The following is a 22,661-nucleotide window of genomic DNA, read 5'->3' on the forward strand; positions in this document are numbered from 1 at the left end:
CGATACTATAACTCCAAAATCCGAGGCAGACCCTTGGCAGTGGGCGACCTCGTCCTCCGGAAAGTCTATGAAAATACCGAGGAGCTCAATGCAGGAAAGCTGGGAATTAATTGGGAAGGACCATACAGAATTACTCGCGAAGTCCGAAATGGAGTTTATCAGCTCGAGGATTCAGAGGGAAAACCAGTCCCGAGGTCTTGGAATTCTCTACACCTTAAACTTTTTTACAGCTAATTTCTTTGTATCGAACTACGATTCAGCTTGATCCCGATAAGGGTACGTAGGCAGCCCACTTCGGGTCCAGCTATCCATATTAATAAAATTTAAAGTTTTCTTAAACTTTTTTATTAATAATGGTTCCTCAAAAAAAAAAAAAAAAAAAAAAAAAAAAAAAGCCGAAGTCTGACTTCGCATCTATCATATAAAGCCGAGGTCTAACTTCGCGAGCCTAAACCGAAGTTCTCACTTCGTATTCAGTTTTACTTTAGAGCTCAATATTGCGAAAACTCTAAACCGAAGTCTTTACTTCGTCCTCCGCTTAACTTAAAGTCAAAGCTTAGTTTCGCAAAACTCTAAACCGAAGTCCTCACTTCGTACTCAGCTTTACTTATGAAAGTTGGGATGTCATTTTTTCGAACTATTTAACCGAAGTACTCACTTCGCGTTCATTTCTGCTCGTACCATCTTTTCAAACAACAGGTTTTGGAAATTTAGTTCGTATTGTGGAAATTAAACAAAAGATGGCAAAAAAAGAATAGTTAATACGGAGTGGTCACCACGACCAAAACACTCCGAAGTACGTCTAAAAATAAATACGACAAAACAGGGTGGCAACCCGTGCCAAAACAACCCCGATATAGAAACTACTGAGTATGGGGAGCGGGGTCCGATGCCGCTTCGGAAAGGGCCAGTCCCATCTCTTCAAGCTCCTCTACCGACTTGGTGTTCGCTAGAAAGTCGTCGATCCCCTGATTCGACATTTGCCCGAGATTAGTGCCGGACTCGTCGATTGTAATGCTCAAAGGGTGTTCGCTGCATAAAAGATCGGGCGTATCCGCCAAAAGGTCTGAAAATCCAGAGAGGTCGAGGTCACGGAGAGTTACCTTCGAAACCTTTTCGTCGGCCTCCTCCTCGTCGGCTTTCAGGAGCCCGAGCTCAGCTTCCATGTCTTAGATTTCTCCCCTCGAGATCTCCTCGATAAGCATCCGGTTAGCCCTGATCTCGGCGGCTCGGATCTTGGCTGGGGCCAGTTTCTCCCTCTCTTCGAAAGTGACTTTCATCTCCTCGACTAATGGGCGGAGAGTTCGTCTCATTGCCTGCCTTTCTTCTCTCCGCACCCTTTCAATCTCGCAGCTATTTCCAGCTTCGAGCAACTGGTTGCGGAGCTCGACCTCGTGCAACCTACTCCTTGCCGCCTTCGCATCCTCCGCGGCCTCGTAGTAGAGGTCTCCCGCCTTCTTTAGCTTGTCTCGGAGGTCTTCGTTGGCAATTCCGAGGTCGAGCACCTGTACCTCGGCTCTCTTCATCCGAGCCCGGATTTGTTCGGCTTTCTCCACGGTAGCAGCGTTCTCGGCCTCTAATCTGGCGTACTCCTTCACCTGGGCTTCCAGATCAGCAATCTTTTCCCGGAGATGGCTCACTTCGGAAGAGGAAGGAGAGGCAAACAGCTGATCTTCGTAAGACGCTACCGAGGAGTTGAACTCGATCATTAGCTGGGAAAGCGCAGCTCGTTAAAAAACGGCAAAGGTGGTAAAGAAAAACAAAAGCTAAGGAAGCATGTGTCACTAACCTCGCCAATCTTGTCCGCGAAGCGGAAGAAGTTCGCACGGTTGAGTTTGGACATGTCTGCAAACGCCGGAACCCGAACTCCTGGCCGAGTGTAACTCCTCATCAGATCAGCTGGGGATACAGGGGGAACTGAAATGAACAAACGATGTTATTCTACTTGGTCCCCGAGACCCAACAAACAAAAAAAAAACACCTCGAGTTGTTATTACCTCGGGGGGAGGAACGACGTTCCTTTGAAAGCGGCCTGCCAGAGGAATCCCCGGACTCCTTAGACCTCCTCTATGAGGAAGGACCCCTATCTTTCGAACTAGACTTACCTCGCTCGTCCCCTGACGAACCAGTCCGAGCTCGGCTCTTCTCGCGAAGAGGCGAGGAAGTCTCAGGTTCCTTCCTCTTTTTGGACGAGTCCGCCCGCTGGGAGCTGACCTCGACGGAGGGAGTAATAACCTCTCGCGGCTCATCACTAGAGTCCGCTACGACAATTACGGCAGGCCCGGGCGAACTAGGCAGGAGCCCGGAAGCCCCCGTAAGAGGCTCGGAAGGGCCAGCAGGGGGTGCTGAAGTCCCGTCTACCTCAGAGGAAGAGGGACCAGACTTCTTAGGGAGGCGAGCTTTGCCCTCGGCAAGCGCTGCCGCCATGTTCAACTTCGCATTCCTCTCGGCAAGTCGGCAGGCCCTTTCCTCTCTATAATTCATCTCCGAAGTGCTTATGGGGTCGGAGCAAACGAGAGAACGTCCCCTGAGCCGCGCTGTGGATTCTCTAATCCTTTCACACGAAAATGAGTCCCAGGCGATCTGACCCTGGCTGCAGAACCGCGAGAAAAACTCCACGAAAGTAGGGCAAAGCAACCCGCGCTCGAAGTGGTCTGAGACAGGAACGACAAGGAGTAAGTAACAGAAAGAATAGTAATGTATTAAGGACACCAAACTAAGAGCACCGTTCTACCAATTTTCGAAGTCCACTTCGATATGTGTGAATTTGCGAGGTGGTCAAAAGTGAGCTCGTTGACCGGGAAGAAAAAGTAAGACTTCCGCCACTTCTCATCTTTCTCAGGAAGGTCGTCGAAGACCTTCAGTCCGGAAAGCGGACTTACGTAGAGCGTGCCCTTGGTGCGACCTATCTTCACCGTGTACACTTGAAGAAAGTCGGCCAGGGATAGTTTGTAGTCAAACTCTTCCCCCAGAGTTTGAAGACACATGACGGTTCGGACAAAGTTCGGGCACATCTGGGGGAGAGTAAAGCCCAGTTCGAACATCATCTTCACGATGAGTTCGGGAAGGGGAAACGACAGACCACACGCGGAGAAAAATATCTTGAACGCGCAATAGTACCCCGGGGGAGGATTCTCCGGAGACTCGTGAACCTTCGGGAACCTAATCTCGATCTCCGAGGGAATCCCAGTGGATCCCCTAATCTCGGCTATATTCTCCGCCGAGAGAATTGATGGCGGGTGAGGGCCAAAAACGCCTGGAATCAGGGGTTTTGTGGGTTTACCCGACGAGGATTTCGGAGGAGACATTCTTTTCCGGGAAGTTAGTGAAGAACGAAGGAAGAGTAAAGGTTTTTTCCGGCGAAAGTAGAGAGGATTACGGGAGAAAAGAGAGAAAATCTAAGAGCACAAAAACATAAACACGATTGAAGATTAAGGGTGAGAGAGAAGTCGAGGATTACCTTTATACACGGCACCAGAAAGCAATGATTGCCTGGGGAAGTGAAAGGTCTCGCACAGTTTCTTTTCTCTCTTATAACCAACACGCCACCTAGTGGGCCCCGAGGCTTGTTCGGGAAGGCAAATCCCATCATTACCTCAATCAAATCGTGGAGATATGGGGGAATATTCAGTTTCCCGAAATTGATCGCTCGAAGGTTAAAAGTCCCCCGAACTGTTCAGCTCGGGAGACTTGGGGGCAACTGTTGTACCCACGATCTGCCATCTCGGGTAATAGGCAAGAGGGCCTAGGCCGGGCTTGTCTAATGGGCCGAAAGCATGTTACCGATCGGCCCATCAGGCCCGGAGAAAGAAAGAGAGCGCGGAGACGCTTCATGCTGGCCAGCTCGCAGCTCGGGCCCGGTCAAAGATTCCTACATTCAAGAGGATTAATTAGTCCGCGCAAATCGTGTCTTATTAATTATGCATTAATTGGGTAATTAATTGGTCGGTATAAATATGTAAGGGGGGTGTCACTTGTAAGGATCGAAGACTTTTTCCATCAACAGCAATACAAATTCAAACTCTCAAACTCTCTTTCAATTCAGTTTGGAACTTTTTTACGGCGATAAGCTCCTCCACATTTAAATCACTTCGGAAGGAGAAGCTCATTCTCAGTTCTCACAGTTAGGTTGTTAGTGAGTATGTATGTGGTTAAGAAGTTAGCTTCCAAGATAAGTTGTTTTTTTTTTCTTTGTAGTGAAGCCGAATAAAATATCTAATGAAATTATTTCTTAAAATATTTTATGAACTTATTTTACAATCACGTTTTTATTCAACATAAAGTACTCTGATTCTAAAACATATTTTCATTTTATTTAGATGTCAACCACAAAATCTTTCTTGTCCACTCAATTCTTGTTAAAATTTTCTATGAAAAGATTGTAACTTAAAAATACCATAACTAATACGATCTGAATGTAAACATACTGTTATAAAATAAAAAGAAAACGGGTGCGTTTTATATTTTTAGAATAAACTAGATTTTAACCCGCTTTATTATTTATATTTTATATTATATTTATTTGTTAAATATTGGATGTTTTGCAAATAGAAAAATAACTAAATTTTTCGGCCGTTTGTATGGCTAAATTTTTATATTAATTTTTTAATTCGCAATATTGATGACCATTTCTTTGTTATATTTAGTTCGTTTTGTTTATTTTTTGAGATTCTATTTTGATTTTTAATTATTATAACAAAAAATAAGAGATCTAAATATATAATAAGTTACTTATACGCTAAGATTAAGTCACATTTTTCTAATGATTTAATTATTTTACACAATCTTAGTTAAATCAACTTAATTTTATATGTCAAATATTCTAATATTAATAGTGTTAACAGATAATAAAATGAGAATTTGCAACATCCGTGTTCCGCGATTATATTTTGGGTTGTGTTGAATAAATCGAAGGAGTGGAATTTAATTAATTTTGGTTTAATTATCGATTTAATTAAATCTTAGTTTAATTTAATTAAACCGAAAGCCCTAGATTTTTTTGAAAGTGTCGCCTCCTTCTCCTTTTTGTGGATTGTCGACACTAGAGTCTCAGAGAAAGAGAGAGCTTTGGTCGATTTGGTGTGAAGGAGAAGGAAAGCGAAATCAACAAAGTTTTATCTTACAGAGAAGGAGAAGGAGCAGAATTGTTAGGATTTGGGAGGAAATAATTTCGACATATTAAATCGTTGTCAAAGGTAACGAAATTTGGTAGAGTTATTCTCAAGTATTTCATCGTCATTATCATTTTTACAGAAGTGGATTTGGATTTAATCTCGATGAGTTATTGGCAGTTTCGTGAGACACGTTTTCTCAGACGCGAGTTGGGACCATCGGGGATTGTAACTGAGATCGTAGTCTCGTCTGCTTTCCGATCGGCGCGATATTTTGTGGGAATGTTCGTGACGTCTAGGGTTAGCTTTTCACCGGAGAGATTTGATAGTTAACAGTTGGTTTTCATTTTATGATTTCGTCTTTAAGACTGTTCTTTTCTGATGTTTCTGTCCAGTGTGCTTTAAGGTTGCCTTTGGTTGTGTGACTTGTTGTAGGATGTTGGTAGGCTGTTGCAGACGCAAGGAGAGTTTCTCCTTGTTGTTTTTGTTGTTAGAATCAGCTTGATAAGGTGAGTGCGTGACCATGAGCTTATCTAAGCGATTGGGTTTTATGAATTGTTGTGTGATGATATGTGTAGGTGTGGTGAATGTGTTCTTGGGTGTTTTATTATAATGACTGGTTTGTTATGTTTTATTTGTGGTTGTACTCTTGATTTGCTTGTGTGTATAGCGCGTAGATGGGAGGATCGCCTCATTGGATATTTCTGGTAAAACTCATATATCTCATTGTGTTTGTGGTGTAGTTACATGTGTAGTGTGGAATCATGGCAATGAGGAGGAGGATGATCTAGGGTCTCAGTTATTGTGTTGTATTTATGTTATTTTGTTGTTGGAACCTTTTGAGAAGCATGTTAGGATGATGGTTTTAATTGGTTATAATTGATATGGTATTTATATTAAATTGGTTTTGGTTTGATTTGTCTTCTGCTGTGCATGTTGATTTGTTGTTGGTTTGTAGGTTGGTTATAATTAAGTATTATAGGGTATTTAGTTATATTATTATTTTTTTTTTAAATGGGTGGGGTTGTTTCAAGAATTAACCCGTGTTAGAACAAATTTAATGATATATTATTAATTCTAACATGTCTTTTTTATAACTCATCTACTATATAACCATATTATATAGTATTTTAAACTTTTTTAAATTTTACATATTCGTAAAATTTTAAAATTTTATTAAGTTTATATATATTAATTATAATATTTAAATAAATGTGGATTGAAGTTCTTCTTACAGTAAGAATCAAAGCTCAAATGTTTTGGAAAACAAACTGAGAATCAAATTATTGTTTTCTTTGTTTGCAAAGAATTCCGAGATAAAATATCTTCAAAACACAATAGAAGGTGTGCTGTAAATTTTTGGGATATTCTTAAAAATGCCCCTTTTAGTGAGCTTCTTTTTAAAACTACCCTCTTGAAGAAACCATTTTTAAAACTACCCCTATCTTAATATAAAATGACAATTTTATCCTTAATGATTCTAAACCTAATTTTTTGCCTCACTCTCCTTCTATTCGGCGTCTTCAAACTCCTTCTTCAATATCTTTCTTCTTCGATCTCTCTTCCTCTTTGCGCAATCTCTGCTTCTCTGCGATCCTCCTCTTTGTATGTCGCCCAGATTCGTCCATAGAAGCCGATGAATCGTTGTCTGTGCTGGAAGGTCACTTCGTTACCAGTTCAGATCCCTATTTTTTTCCATATTCGATTGATATTGCGAAGAAGATGAAGGTACAAATTCCAATTTAAAACTCGAATCCCTAAATCCAAGTCATGACTCGTTCTATTCCTTAAGGTGCGATTCCAACACTATAATACCATGCGGTCTCTGTCTTCGAGTAATTAAGTTTGGGATCCATTGATTGGTGCTTAAAAATATGATTTGTTGCTTCGTTGGGATGTCTCTGCTTTTGAATTGATCATGGGATCATTACATCATTTGCAGATTATGTTCTTAATTTATAGTGTTGAATTCTAGATTATGATTTTTTTGTAGGATAAGTTCATCACATATTAAAGGCTATGTGAAGACATGTGATGATGAGATTACTGAAACTTCAGTTGTGCTTCATTCTTTTAAGGTAAGAAGTTACAAGGATATAGATTGAAGAGGACTGTGGTGACTGGTGAAGCAAGGAGCAATGGTTGGATCTAATAAAGTTCCTTTGAATTAGACGTCACAAGCCGGATTTGTGCATCGTGTAAGAGAGAAGATATGTAACAGTGACTTTTCTTGTTGTGGGTGATTTTGCAGATACCCAAATTGTCAATTTTGAACAAAGTTTTGACCCCTATTAAGGATATCATGTACCCACACAACAATTTTTTCTACTTTTGACCTTGGCTTTGTTTCTCATCTATTTTTGATATGTAAACTACACATCTAGCTTCTGAATTAATACTTTTGGTCTTACTAATTAAGTTTTAAAACAAAATCTGGAAATTAGTTTTGGGATTCATGTCTTCCTGAATACAATTTTTAGATATAATTCATGGTTGTTTTAATGTCTAGAGTCGGGAAATAATTGGAGTTCATGGTTCAAGCAAGAAGTTATTGTCATATACAATAAAACCATGAAGTTTTTAGAAGGTTTTAAAAAGATTGTAAAACTTTTTAAAAGAAAATTAGAAACCTTTTAAAACCTTGTGAAATCTTTTAAAAGCTTTTTATAAGGATTGTAAAACCTTTTAAGAACTTTTTAAAACCTTTTTAAAAACCAATATAAGACTTTTAAAAACCAATGTAAAATTTTTTAAAACCTTTTTAAAAACCTTTTTAAAAACCTTTTAAAATCTTTTAAAAGCCTTGTAAAATCTTTTAAAAGGTTTTCAAAAGATTGTAAAATCCTTTTAAAATTTATAAAGATTTAAATCCTTATAGAAACTTTGTAGAAACCTTGTAATTTTTTTTAAAAAAGCCTTTTAAAATCTTTTTATAAAGATTATAAAACCTTTTAACATCTTTTTTAGAAACCTTTTAAAACCTTGTGAAATCTTTTAAAAGGTTTTTATAAGGATTGTAAAACCTTTTAAAAACCAATATAAAACTTTTAAAAACCTTTTCAAAAACCTTTTTAAAAACCAATGTAAAACTTTTTAAAGCCTTTTAAAAACCTTTTAAAATCTTTGAAAACCTTGTAAAATCTTTTAAAAGGTTTTCAAAAGACTGTAAAGTCCTTTTAAAAATTATAAAGATTTAAATCCTTATAGAAACTTTGTAGAAACCTTGAAATTTGTTTTTTAAAAACCTTTTAAAATCTTTTAATAAAGATTGTAAAACCTTTTAAAATCTTTTTTAAAAGGTTTTTATAAGGATTGTAAAACCTTTTAAAAAACCTTTTAAAAACCAATATAAAACTTTTAAAAACCTTTTAAAAATCAATGTAAAACTTTTTAAAACCTTTTTAAAAACCATTTAAAAGCTTTTTAAAAACCTTTTAAAATCTTTGAAAAACCTTGTAAAATCTTTTAAAAGGTTTTCAAAAGATTGTAAAATCCTTTTAAAAATTATAAAGATTTAAACCCTTATAGAAACTTTGTAGAAACCTTGTAATTAAAAAAAAAAAACCTTTTAAAATCTTTTAAAAACTTTGTAAAATGTTGTTAAAGGTTTTTATAAATATTGTAAAACATATACAGAAGGAATGTTCTCTCTCATAATGTAATTACGTTCTACAGTTAATATTTTAAGTTCAACGAATACACACAACACACAAATACTTGTTCTGTCTTTTACAAATATACGTGCAAGTATTATCATGAACTGCAGTTCCTCTTTAAGCTCTCTCATGATTGCAGCTCTTAGATCCTCACCTTCGTCAATTCCACTCTATCAACATCAATACAAAATAAACAATTCAATTTAGTTCAACTCCTCCAAGTCTTCTAAGAACGCAAGAACATTAAACAACCTCATCAGAGAAGAGATGAGCTTTTGCAGCCAGAAAACTTCTCTCTCTTCCTCCACTAGAGGTTCCAATTCTAAGCACTTCAGCTCAAATTTCTTTCAACTCTTCCTCCAATTTTTGTAGTGTCAATTCCTCATCCTCTTTCTTTTCTGACATCTCATTAAGTCTCTTCTCCCACCAATCCAATTTATACTAAAGCGACAATAAGTGTAAGCTTAAGAATACAAACATGACCATCATATGAGGCATTTCAACAATCATATAGAATGCAAATCTTTAAGTACACAATGGAAGCAGATCGAGATGCCACAAAAGCAAAAGAGGGCTTGCAAAGAAAGCAAATTTTGCACAAAGTGATTATCAGAAATAAGGATTCCTAACGCATCCATTCATGAACACTTCAAGGCCTTACTCTCAACAAAACTTGTGTTAATACATAACTTCAATTAGTCTTAACTCTTAAGAACTGCTCGACAAAACAAGAAACAAAACCAGATTATATAGAAATAGCGTTAAACCAATAACTGAAAGCTAGTTTTGATTATATATTAAAAACAACACCACAATTCAAAACATGCTCTTCTCCTTGCACTCCATTACTCCATTTCTTAGCTCTGTTTTTTTCTTTTCACCTCCACGTGTCAACTCCACTGCAAGTCTGGCCTTCACTCATCCCTTCACCATCCACAAAACTGTAACTTTATCGATTCAAAGAAGGAACTCAAAAAATAAATATACTAAACTACTTAGATATCCAAACCTGTTTCATATATAGCTTCTTTGTAATGGCCAAATGTGAAGTTGATATTCCCATCAATGAATCACCTTGAGCATATTCCTCACTTGGGCTTCCTTAACGTACCTTATATTTATCAAGAAGAAGTGTGTTTTTCAACACACATACACAAAGACGCATGTGGATTCTCGCTTTTGTGTTTATTATAGGAAATAGAGGAATAAATAATTTAGGATCAAATACTATCAATGGACTTCTCAATCTATACACACTAACAGTTCATGAATAAAACTTACTTTCCAGTTTCCAGTGAACATAAAAGATTGGTAATATTAGAAACATAATCAACAAATTACAAAAATTAAGCAATCAAAGTACTTCCAACAACCAATTCAGTTCCCAGAAAATTCAACAAATTCCAGCAAGATCTATCACCTATAAGTCTGAGGAGGACAATATTTACAAACCATCATATGATAAACACGAAGCTAAACATGATCGCTTCCCAATTCTAGCAACGACGAGTAACGATTTGCTCGATTTTAATAACGATGAGATCGACAAATCACAACGACGTTTTTAGATCTAAGAAGGAGAAGAAGAAATAAAGAAAGAAAGAAAGAAACGGTGATGGCGAGTTCCCGATTTTAACGACAGGGAGATTGACGACGGCAACATCTGAGAATAAGATTAAATCGGTGATGGTGAGATCTGAGAAAAAGAAGGATTCACAAAATAGACATAAGGGTAGAATAGGCATTGTAAATTAAAAGAGGGTGAAATTAAAAATAGCTTAGAAAAGGAGTATTTTAAAAAGAGGGCATCTGAAAAGGGCATTTATAAAAAATTCTCTTTTTATATTGTGTTTTTTATGGTTAACAAATTTATTATCAAGCACAATTTATTACAATGGTTTAACATTCTTAAACTGCAATCTCAAAAATAAACCTTCCAAAATCTTAATTCCAGATAAAACAAAACAAAAGTAACTATGCCATGAATATGAGCTCACATATTCAATTCGCAGTTTAGTTCATAAAATAACTCAGTAATAGATCTAAAGCAAACACCATTGAGCTAAATCCTATAATTCCATATCAATTTGGACAATGTTCACAAGCCAGAACTTGTTTACATTATAAAGTTTCCAACTTTATTCATAATCTTCAATCACCTAACAAATAATTACTCCGAAAGTGTCAAATTTCCCTTCTACCCTCGAATCATGGCAAATACCGAATTCGTAACGAGATTCAGTCGGAAAAACTCAAAATTTCTCTTCTACCCAAAACCACAAACACAAAGATAAATCAGAAAAAAAAAACTCATAAAAAGTCTTAGTTTCGAAGATAACAGCACATTTTATTTTCCACATGATCTACAGTCTCGGCTTTTGCTTAACTCGATAGAATTCGAATAAAAAAAATAGAAAGAGGCAGCTGCTAGAAGGGGGAATTTTTTTATTTAGATTTATTAGACCATCTACATCTCATCGTTCTCTCAAATAATACATTTTAATTATTTTTTTAATATTATTATATATTTAAGTAATAAATTTGAAAAAAGAAAATAATAAACCTATTAGAAACTGACACATGTCCTCTTTGTCCACAGAGTCGATTTTTACGATTCTAGAAGAAGAAACGCTTCTCAATTTTTATCTTTCTTTATTATTATTTTTTATTTTTTAATTAATCTATATTATTAAAAGGGATGTATTTTTAATAAAAAGACATAGGGTTAGAGATTATTATAATGAAATGCCACTCAAATTGGAATAAGAATATGTATAATCCTTGAAGCCAAACAGATTAAATTTAAAATTAATTAGAGCCAAACAGATTACAGTTATAAATGCATATCCGAACAGAATTTTTAAAAAACAAATTTTAATCAATTTCGTTTGATATATATATAAGGAAATCAAAAATTAATTCTACATGCCATATAAATAGAACCGATAATTATTCAATATCTTTGGAAGCTGTTTAAAGTTTGCTTCCATAATGAAAAAATTATAATCCAAATTATCTATATTAACATTTTTTAAGTACATTTTGTGTTATGCCCTTTTAGTTCTATTTATTTAAAAAGTTTTTTACAACATTAACCCCTAAAAAATTTCCAAAAATAGCATTGCACATAAACTCAATTACTAAAACTTCTTAAATCGACCAAAATTTATTATCTTTATTGCCATAAAATCTTGGCAACATCTATACATTTCGATTTTTCCAAAAATATCTCTAACCATTAAAGTTTATTCCCATAAAATTTCCAAAATTATATTTAGAGATGATATAATCTCTCAAATTTAAATGATATCTTGATACTGCATAATAATTTTTACGGATATAATTCTTTCACGGGTTAAATCTAAAAAACATTAAACTTAAGGATTAAATTTAAAAATATTAAAAATTGAAAAATATAATAATATAAAAATAGTTCTTTCACGGGTTAAATCTAAAAAATACTAAAAATATAAATTTTAATAGCCATAAAAAATTCAATACGGTAAAAATGTAACATTATTATAAATAAAATTAAATAGTTGTTCTGTCATGTTAGCATATATACAACTGATCAAATTTTAGAATTAACAATCAAAATACAATTATACAATCTTAAAAATTAAACAAAAGAAACAAAACAAATACAATTTTTAAAAAATTTAGTTTTTTTTTTTGTTATAAAATATTATCCCGCGGGTTAAAATCTATTAGTACTCCTAAAAGAAACTACCATTGGCCATGCTCTTATGTCTTTTTAAAAAAAAATTATTTGAGAAGATATACGACTTGAAAAATATATGTTAATATTGATTTTTTTTAATTGGGTTGTGAATATTTTTTAATTTGGGTTAAAAAATTATTTAGAAGAAAAAATTCCTTAACCAACACGCAAAAGAAAATGAAAATTTTAGAGTAAGTCTACCTCATTTTATTAAACGTCTATGATTATGAGCCATTGCTTTAGAAATATTTCTCTCATAAATCGGTAAATCAGGGAAAGCGATGAAGATGTTCATATAATTTGGTTGTACGTTAGGCTGCTAACTGTTAAACGACATTGTATCACTTTATTTAATTTATTTGGGCCATATGAATATCGAAACCCAGTAGGAAAGGCTGTCTTGATGGTTCGACATGTGTGGAACATAATTCAATTTTTATTGGCAGTATATGATGTGCTGTATTAATGTTATAATTTGATAAGGTAGAGTTTTTTTACTGATGTGTCAGTCTCTGCTTCAATGTTGAAGCTGAGGTGTCAAGCTCTGGAGAGAAACACTCCATCTTTTATTGTATTGATTAGTATGTCACATGGTTACTAATTACTACTAGATTATAATTTACGGTACACCGTGTGCATATAATTTTTATTATTATTTATGTTTTATATTGTATTTGTTTTTTAAATATTGGATATTTTGTAAATAGAGGAATAACTAAATTTTTCGGCCATTTGTATGACTAAATGTTTTTTTTTTTAACCCGTAATATACTTCATGACCATTTGTTTGTTATATTTAGTTTTTTTGTTTATTGTTTGAGATTCTATTTTGATTTTTAATTATTTTTACAGAAAATAAGGGATCTAAACACATAATAAGTCATTCATACGCTATGATTAAGTCACATTGTTCCTAATAATTTAATTATTTTACACAATCTTACTTAAATCAACTTGATTTTATATGTCATATATTCTAATATTAAAAGTGTTGGAAAATAATACAATGAGGATTTAACCCATGTTAGCACAAATTTAATGATATTTTATTAATTCCAACATGTCCACTTTTGAAACAACGTTTGTATGTGTGGGTGATTTATGATGAATGTATGTAATGGTGAGATATGAATGAATGGATGGTAAGGTGTTTCAATTCCCCTTATGCAGTTGCAGTATAAGAGGTGTCAATCCTATCTGAGTGTCTAAGAACAATTCAGACATGAATATGAGACTAAGTCAAGCCAAATGTAAGGGTTGTTTGTCACTAACAATCCTATGATGAAAATGCAAAATGCAGAAAGTAAACTACAAGAACTAGATGCTAAATGTAAATGGAACAAAACGATTATGACTTATATGAAGCTAGAACAGAAATAGAAACTACAATAAATAAACTAATGCAAGACAATAATAAACAGAACAATAAGTAAATGCAACAGAAATGCAAATAGAATGAGACTAGAGATAAGACAGGACAACTACAAATCATAAACCAAAGTTCTGGGGAAGAACTCGAGCAAGCACTCGATCGAGTGTAGATCGAGTGCAGGGTCGAGCTGGACTAAACGCAAAAACAGAGCAACACAATAAAAACAGAGCAATGCAAAAACGAATCAAACAACAAGCAAGCAACAGGATTAAGACTTAAAAATCAATAAACAAAGAAGGTCCTGAGGAGGGATTCATGGGCTGAACTAATCATTGTGGTTATCTAACTTGGTCAACAAATCTCAAGCAAACTATGAGCTAATCTCTAGACATATAAATCTAAGACAAGTTTCATCCACTCTCATGGCAAGAAACAATCAAACCTATGCATCTCTAGACTTGTTCTCACATAGTAAAGAGTCTACACAAGCAGGCATTAAGCAATACATCTCAAACCAAACAAGACCTCTAATCTCTTAGCAAGCCTAATGGTAAGCTCTAGATCTAGCCTTATCTATGCTTCTTAAACATTGGTGTGATACTAAGATGCTTGAAATCAAACCCTACCTTCTCAGATATAGGATCAGCATTAAGAACATCTAGCCTAGAAGAGATCTACAACAATCAAGCTTGACCAAATCAAACAAACCACAAGATCAATCCAGCCTAACCCATCCTCAAGATCCTAGAGAACTACTCACAAGAACACATGATGAACAAAGTCAAAAACCCAGAAAAATACGAAACTTGCATCATTAGAAAGATGAAACAAAGATCTATAATATTGGAGAAAGAATCAAACTCGAATTCTCAATATTAAGAAAGTTATGGAACCAACAATATTGAAGAATTTAGTCTTTTCTCCTTAAAAACAAGTACAAGATTTAAGAAAAATAAAAATGCAAAAGGAATAATTCCCAAAAGGGTAAAAACTAGGTTTAGAGAATATCTAAAAAGCTGGACTCTTTTGGTGGTTGCAGGTACAAGGCTTTATATAGGAGAGGGAGTGGAAGCCCTAAAAATACTAAAAGACAAAATAGTCAACGGCTCGGTCAACTCGACCTGTGCTCGGTCGAGTGGCAGGTCGAGCTGGCTTCTCTCGTGCATCCTCCACTCGGTCGAGTCCTCCTCAGCACACGGTCGAGTGTCTGGTCGAGTGTGCGGTCGAGTTGGACTCTGGACCTTGGTTCTTCAGCCTTAACTCTCTTGCTTTTCCTTCATGATTGCTTCACTTCTCCTTAGCATTGCTTCCATGCTCCTTAAGCTCCAAAATCACCTGATTATGCATGAAAAGATGCAAATGCAATGCAACTAAACTCTAATGCATGATTAGTCCTAAAGCTATGCAATACTAGTGAAAATGGCTAGCAAAAGATGCAAAAGATGTGAATAAACTAAGGGAAAACATGGTAAAATATATGAACATCAACACCCCCAAACTTAGTCTTTGCTTGCCCTCAAGCAAATAAACAAGACATAAGAAGGTATGTGAGGTTTGAAAGTGGGATCTCAGCTCCTAAAGCTTGCAAATAGACCATCTAGAATTAATGTCCAAGTTACTAGTACTATGATGCAAGTTGAATGAGTTGTACTTAAAGACTTTAGACAAGCATATCACAACCTTTACTGATTTGAGCCTAGGATATCCACATGCATTCAAATCAACAATTTCCTTTAACATTAATCAAGAACATGAATCAATTCTATGCAATGCTTAAAACTCATTTGGCTTGGAGATAAAGGTTTTGAGACAATGATGGTCTCTTTTTAGAGTGGGGCTTGTCAATATCAAGGTTCTCTCATAAAATGGATTGAGCTTTAGAAGAATGCTAAAGGTAAGAACACTTAGACACATACAAGAACAAAACCTTGTCTACCCAAAGGTACCCAAAGTGTTTATCCTATCAATCTAAACCCAAATGATCCTAGTGCTACCCTTTAACTTCTTCTTTTCTCTTTCACCCTTTTCTCTTTTGGTTTTCAAGTCTTAGGAGAGATTTCTTATTTGATCTTTCTAGTGGGATGGGGGATTCTTACTTATTTGCTATGGTTCTCTTTTCTTCTTATTCTTAAGACATACAAGCTTTTTGCTAGACTTTTCTTTTCTTTCTTTTCTTTTCTTTAACTAGAACCATCTTCAACAATTTTTTACTTCCCATCCTTTCACTAGACTTTGCTTAAACACATTCTCCTCTTAAAGACTCTACCCTTTTTCTTTCCTTTTTTCCTCTTTTCCTTTCAAAACAGCCAAGTCCCAAACCCAACAAGTGAACCACCTAGTCCTATCTAGTTTGAAAAATGCAAACTAGAACTACACAAGGTTTTACTCTTTTCAGTTCAAACCTAACACTTTCTACCAAGCTCAATCCCAAAAATAGGCCTCACACACACAAGAATAAACATGGCTTGAAAGAAGGGTTGGTTAAGGGGTAGGGGAACTGATTTTAAAGGTTTAATCAGCTACTTGGATCAACAAGAGTGGTAAAAAGGAGAAAGATGATCCAAATATGTATATGGTATCCATGAGCTTAAAGCAATGCACACATTGATAATTAAAATTCAATATTAGGTTCGTATAAATAGGAAATGGTATCAAGTCACAACATGCTTCAATATAGACCAAATGCAATGCAGGAATTCAAGGCTTGGTTCAATCTTATGCTTCTAACTACTCAACTAGCATCAAAGTACTATTAACTTGGGCATTGATCCTAGTCTAGTGAATAAGCAAGCTAACAAGAAAAACTCATCATAGATCCCTAATGCAAATATTACACAATCCTATATGAAACATGCTAAACAAGATCCTAATATGCAATGCAAACTACATGAACACTCTTTTTTTTATAAAGATTTTTGCAAAAAAATTTCAAATTTTTAGGGTTTTTCTATGCCTTAGATGCTATGCAAATACTAATATGAGGATGCTAAAAATTTGAAATAAGAACACAAAACACAATGTCAAATGCTATCTCAAAACCTCCCCCAAACTTAAATCACACAGTCCTCTATTTGAAAGAAATTTGTAAGAGGATTCAAGATCAAAAACAAAACATAATATGAGATGCAATGGTATTTACAAGTGAAAGTGATAGTGGTACCTCAAGGGTTGTGGAAGAAGTTGTCCACATCCTCTTGCATGATGTCAAAGGAGTAGTTGGGGTCTTGTTGGTGACTTGGAGATGGAGATTGGGGCAGCTCGACGACGGCGATCGACCGGCACTCGGTCGAGTGCATGCTCGAGTGGGGGGGTCGAGCTGGACCGCGTGTGTCAAAATGTTGAGCCTGCTGCTGGCAAAACTGCTAGTAGAGAGCTGGATCCATGAAGTATTGAGGTGGGATGGGAGGGTAACCTGGATAGCCTGGATAAGCAGCTGGTGGTGGGAAACCATAGGGTGATCTGGACTGGTACTCGGTCGAGTACGTCGAGGGTGCTCGGTCGAGTGGGCACTCGAGTGACCCGGTCGAGTGCCTCGAAGACTGTTGTTCGCAGGTACTTGAGCTCCTCTTCCTCTGATTTGGCTCATACATTGAAGCCCTAGCTGGTTCCAAAGGGTTTGCAACTCTTGAAAGTGCTCTAGTTGAGCTACTTCTCCTCAAAGGGCTTGAATGGCTTGGAGATGAGTTTCCACTCTTCAGCTCAGCAATCTCCTTCTTTAAGCCTTTGATAGACTTAGCCATGTTGGTCACCTTCTTCTTCAGCTTATCAAACCTCTTCCCATGCCACTTGCTCCACTTTTGCAAAAGAGTCAACCTCTTGGCAGTCTCCCTCACTCCTCTACTATCCCTTGGGTTGGGCTCATAATCCTCAAAATAAAACTGCTCCTCCCCATCAGCCACTTGTGCATTCCCAGCTTCCTCAACTCTAGCTTGAACTACTCTATCAAACAAGTGCTCCTCAGCTGGCCAAAAGTCAATGTTGGCTCCTTCTTGAATGGTGGTGAACTCTTGGTTAGGCAAGATCAATTGTTTCTTCCCAGGTGTTGGAAGCTCAAAATTGAAAATGTGATTTCCTTGATGCATCTTTTTGGCCAGGATGAGAGTAGAGGTGAGGTAGCTTGAGTCAATCCATCTTGGTGAGACCCTTTCTCCTCTAAGTGGGACCTTAGCTGCTTGTAGAATTGGAGTAATGATGCCTCCAATGGTTAGTGCTCCTCTTGAGCCTTTGTTCTCCAACTTGCCTACCCAACTTCTCAAATATATCATATGGTCTATGAGCAACATTGCAAGGTCAGTCTCCACAGTGCTCCCAAGGATAATGGTCCCATCTCTTGCCTTGAGGATGATCCCATTGAGAGCCATATCAATCATCTTAAGCTCTCCCTCATTGATATTCCCAGTTTCCTTCCTTGCAAAGAAGGTGTTGGCAAGAGCTTTGTGGAAGTACCTTAGGACTGGACTCCTTATCCTTGAGCTCTTGGAATTGGAGGATGAGTAGATTTTATGGTCCCCAATGGTTTCCCAAACAGCATATAGTTCTTCTCTTGGAATCATCAAACTTCTATTGCTCCCAACCTCAAATCCAAACACATTTGCTATCTTCTTCATTGAAAGATCATACCTCTTCCCCTTGATTGTGAAAGCAATGTGACCAGCTCCAAACTCAGCATCTTTCCTTGCATATGTAGTCAGCTTGACAGTGGCTAGGAACTCACAACTTCCTTCCTTGTAGTCCTCCATGCAAAGCCCCATGAACTTGGTTAAGTTACTCTTCTCAAAGAGAAACTCCACATCTTCATCAATGACAAGCTTCTCCATGGTTTCCTTGTGAGGATATCTAGTCCCCAGGAATTCCATTCTCATGAAAACATCATAAAGCTGCCTCTTTGACAACCCACAAGATTCTGCTTCTCCATCATCCCCTAACTCTTCTTCTTCACTTTCTTCCTCACTCACATTTTCACTCTCCTCTTGCTCAACCTCAACTGCTGGCCTCTTCCCTTTGGCCTTGTGTCTCCTCATGAACTCATTGAGAGTTGGCTCCCTTTCTTCCTCACTTTCAGTCCTCTCAGGATCTTCCTCAACTGACTCTCTCCTTGGACACGGCATCTGGCTCGACTGACTGCTTGAACCACCACTCGGTCGAGTGCATGATCGAGTGGGGCGTCGAGTTGTCTTTCCAGCTTCTCCTCTTGATTCAAGGCCAGCATCACGACGTTCCATGGCACTTGCAGCGGTTTGTTGAGACTTCCTGGTGATCTTTGAAGACATTTTCAAAAAGAACTGAAGGGAATAGACTCAAAGCTCAAAGTTAATAGGTTAGTGACCCAAAAACTTGAAAGAACAAAGCTTGAGCAAAAGATGAACTTGAGAGAGATTTTAAAACTTGAATTTAGTTGTTTTGAGCAAATGAGAGAGTGTGAGAGGTATAATCTCGTGCAAGCTCTATATAAAGAAGCTAAGGGGACAAGGAGACAAGGGTGGAGCGTCCATACCATTCAAATTTGAATTGAGAATCTTTGACCTACTTTTTGCTGCCACTCGACCCCACACTCGACTGTACACAGTCGAGCACCTTGACCAAATTTTGAAATTTCAAAATTTTTCTTCTTTGTTTTCCCTCCACTTGATCGTTCTAGAGAATTGATGATCAAATGGGCCTTACTTCTTTTCCAGCTCGGTCGAGTACCTCTCGTGGGCTGGTCGAGTGGGCTTGCATTTCTCCTTCTCCAAGTCCAAATCTCTCTTTACCCATCTACACTTATATTAAAAAGCCTGTCCAACACAAATATAAAAGAAAACACATCAAAACTACAAGGAAATTAAACCATATTTACAAAGGATACCTTAGGGACTTCCTCCCTAGTGAGCTTGTTTAGAGTCACTAAGCTTGACTTTAGTTTCCTTCTTAGACTTGGTCTAGATACCAAGGAGGTGATGAAATCCTCCCTGGAACCTCTTGGTCACTGTGAAGTTGATCCTTGATCACCTCACCCTTAGCACACAAACCATATTTCTTCTTAATTTTGAGCCTTGGTCTTGCTTTCTTCAAAGACCTCTTGTTCAGCTTAACTTGGAGATCCTCAACCATACTAGTCAGCTCTTGAACTGACCTCTTAAGCTTCTCCACTGAATCCTCTTGAAGTGAGAGCTCAGCCTTTGGAGTTGCTTTATCACTTAAGACCTCTTGACCACCTTTGTCCTTGATAGTAAAAGGCTTATCATCTATGGTAGGAAGGTTGGTTGGGTTATAGATGTTGAACTTCATAACTATACCCTCTGCAATATTCAAGGTCACAAGACCTTCCTTGACATCAATGACTGCTCCAACAATGGCTAAGAATGGCCTCCCAAGGATGATTGGATCTTCAGGTTCCTTGTCCATCTCTAAGACCACAAAATCTGTATGAACCCTTGCCTTCCCTATCTTGAGTGGGACATTCTCCAACCTTCCAACTACTTCTCTGTTTGACCCATCAGCTAGGCATACATGGAGGTTGGTGGATTTGAAATCAGTTCTCCCAAGCTTTTGAGCTATGGAGTATGACATCACACTAGTTGAAGCTCCCAAATCACAAAGGCATTGGTTGTAGTGGAGGTAACTGATTGTGCAAGGCAGATAGAATGGTCCTGGATCCTTAAGCTTAATTGGGATGATCACTCCTCCAAGGTTCTCAAGATCCTTCTCATCTTGAGCTTGATCCTTCTTCTTTGACATATCAAGCAAAAAATCTTTATAGAGAGGATAAGGTTCATACTGTTCCAAGGCAGGTCATCTCTCCTCTTCTTGATAAGCAATGATGATCTCTTGTATAGCCATCACTTCCTTTTGTTTCTCAACCACAGCTTCTTCCTTCAAAGCTTCCTCATCCTTTTGTTGCTTAGCCAACATCTCCTTTTTCTCAATTATTTCCCTTAATTCCTTGATCCTTTGTGCTTTGAAACATACTGGGAATGGTAGAGGTGGTTTGTAAGCAGGAGGAATGTACTTAGCAGGTTTAACAGCTCCTGATCCTTCAGCTCGATCGACCACTCGATTAGGCACTCGGTCGAGTGCTAGCTCGAGTACCTGGTCGAGTGCAATGTCGAATTCAGATTTCTCTGCACAAACTTCACTCAAAGCTTCAATAATTGACCAATCCTCCCCATCTTGAACATCACTGTCCTCAGTGACTTCCTCATCAGAGATATGGATGGCTTTTGCAGTGAACTCCCTTGGATTTTGAACAGCTTTTCCAGGGAGTTGGTTGGGTTTAGGAGCAGAAGTAGAGGCAATGTTGCTCTCCATATACTTCACTCTTGAGTTGAGACCTTCAAACTTCATGTTAAGGTCATTATACTGGGATGTGAGCCTTTGATTCAACTCAGCAAACTGTTTGGCTTCCTCAATCTTTCCTTGTGTTTGCCCAATCAACAACTGTTGCATCATAGCTCTTAAGTCTTGTTCTTGGCCTTGGTTAGTCTGAAACCCTGGTGGGGGACACAACTGAGGCTGGAACACTTGATGTTGTTGTTTGGGGACATAGTTTTGTTGTTGTTGAGGCTGTTGAGGTGGATACACTTGGTCTTGTGGATTAGCTACATTGGTTCTCCTATAGGAGAGGTTGTTGTTCTTGAACCCTCCTTGGTTGTAGCCTTTGAATCCACCCTGGTTTTGCATGTAACATAGCTCAGCAAATTCAGTCTCCCCCTCTTGAACTGGAACCTCTTCTTCACCAATGAAGTGAAATGAAGTGAATAGACTTTTGTTGGCTAAGAAGGATCTTGTCAAGCTTCTCATTGACCATCTTCAAGTCCTTCTTGTACTTGTCCTCTTGATCAGTTGATGATGACCTTATGGTTCTGTCATAGTCCTCATTATATTTGCCATCTGACTGAGCAAGATTCTCAACTAATTCCCAGCCTTCTTCCACATTCTTGTTAAGGAAGTTGCCATTAGAGGCTGTGTCAAGAAGCATCATGATCTTGGGAAGCACTCCTCTATACAATGTGCTAAGTAGGGACTCATTGCTGAAGCCATGGTGAGGACACTGAGTCTGAAATCCTTTGAACCTCTCCCAAGCTTCACAAAAGCTTTCATTGTTTCTTTGAGCAAACCCAGAAATTTCATTCCTCAATCTAGCCGTCCTTGCATTTGAGAAGAATTTTGCTAAGAAAGCCTTCTTGCAAGCATCCCATGTGGTTATTGCTCCAGTAGGAAGAGTCTTCTCCCAAAGGTGTGCATTGTCTCCAAGTGATAATGGGAAGAGCCTCAACTTGAATCCATCTTCACTCACTCCATTAATCTTGGTAAGACCACAGATTCTGTCAAACTCATCAAGGTGATCTAGTGGATCCTCCATTGGCAACCCATGGAACTTGTTGGCTTGAATCATGGAGATCAATCCACTCTTGATCTCAAAATTATTATTAGGAACTGTAGGAGGCACAATACCAGCTCTTTGGTTGTGTGTGTTGGGTGCATCTCCAGCACCAATGTGCCTAGGTCTCTGCTCATGGTTAGCTTGTTGCTCCATGATGACTTGATCCTCTTGCTGAACTTGAACTACTCTTCTTCTATGATTTCCCAAACCCTTTTGCAGCCTATGGATGTTGTCAAGAGGCTTTTGAAGATTGTCTTTCCCCTTAGACCTTGTGTGCATCAACAGACACGAGTACAGACTCGAACAGGTACACAGTTGAGCTCAGGCTCGTGTAGGCGGTTAAGGCGACTGGGAAGTGGTGTCGAAATAGAGATGGCTTCTGACTAGATCAGGTGCTCGATCACTGCTCGGTCGAGTGGTGGTCGAGTGGTTGGTCGAA

General features: G+C 37.5%; 1 protein-coding gene, 2 long non-coding RNA genes and 1 other non-coding gene across 7 annotated transcripts; 2 read left to right on the forward strand and 2 right to left on the reverse strand.

Moving 5' to 3' along the window:
• Nucleotides 1-1,169: 1,169 nt before the first annotated feature.
• LOC109131202 (uncharacterized) lies at nt 1,170-3,308 on the reverse strand. Its single transcript, XM_087503790.1, has 4 exons — nt 2,735-3,308; nt 2,106-2,654; nt 1,790-1,917; nt 1,170-1,712 (listed from the first exon to the last, which is right to left on the reverse strand). Exons 1-4 carry the CDS (start codon nt 3,306-3,308, stop codon nt 1,170-1,172), a joined length of 1,794 nt encoding a protein of 597 aa, XP_087359916.1.
• Nucleotides 3,309-6,572: 3,264 nt separating this feature from the next.
• LOC104770992 (uncharacterized) lies at nt 6,573-7,525 on the forward strand. 2 transcript variants are annotated; one of them, XR_764689.3, is made up of 2 exons: nt 6,573-6,903; nt 7,105-7,525. It is a non-coding gene; the product is annotated as an uncharacterized LOC104770992 (long non-coding RNA). The 2 variants fall into 2 exon arrangements; XR_015592064.1 differs by having other exon boundaries at nt 6,573-6,839.
• Nucleotides 7,526-8,706: 1,181 nt separating this feature from the next.
• LOC104770993 (uncharacterized) lies at nt 8,707-10,506 on the reverse strand. Of its 3 annotated transcripts, none has more exons than XR_764691.3 (3): nt 9,777-10,153; nt 9,020-9,691; nt 8,707-8,937 (listed from the first exon to the last, which is right to left on the reverse strand). It is a non-coding gene; the product is annotated as an uncharacterized LOC104770993 (long non-coding RNA). The 3 variants fall into 3 exon arrangements; XR_015593757.1 differs by lacking the exon at nt 8,707-8,937 and adding an exon at nt 10,188-10,506 and having other exon boundaries at nt 9,374-9,691; nt 9,777-9,878; XR_015593758.1 differs by lacking the exon at nt 8,707-8,937 and adding an exon at nt 10,220-10,501 and having other exon boundaries at nt 9,374-9,691; nt 9,777-9,878.
• Nucleotides 10,507-21,872: 11,366 nt separating this feature from the next.
• LOC147918940 (small nucleolar RNA R71) lies at nt 21,873-21,979 on the forward strand. The gene has a single exon (XR_015594230.1). It is a non-coding gene; the product is annotated as a small nucleolar RNA R71 (small nucleolar RNA).
• Nucleotides 21,980-22,661: the final 682 nt, after the last annotated feature.

This window comes from Camelina sativa, chromosome 20, assembly GCF_030686135.1.
Source record: "Camelina sativa cultivar CO46 ecotype springtype chromosome 20, ASM3068613v1".
NCBI lineage: Eukaryota > Viridiplantae > Streptophyta > Magnoliopsida > Brassicales > Brassicaceae > Camelina > Camelina sativa.

Bases quoted from the DNA above. Each gene is read 5' to 3' on its own strand.
- LOC109131202 (XM_087503790.1), bottom strand. From the start codon at position 3,308: ATGTCTCCTCCGAAATCCTCGTCGGGTAAACCCACAAAACCCCTGATT. The intron at 2,655-2,734 runs GTAGAACGGTGC...TTCCTGTCTCAG, and splicing joins GAAGTGGACTTCGAAAATTG to ACCACTTCGAGCGCGGGTTG. The intron at 1,713-1,789 runs GTTAGTGACACA...GCGCTTTCCCAG, and splicing joins TCGCGGACAAGATTGGCGAG to CTAATGATCGAGTTCAACTC.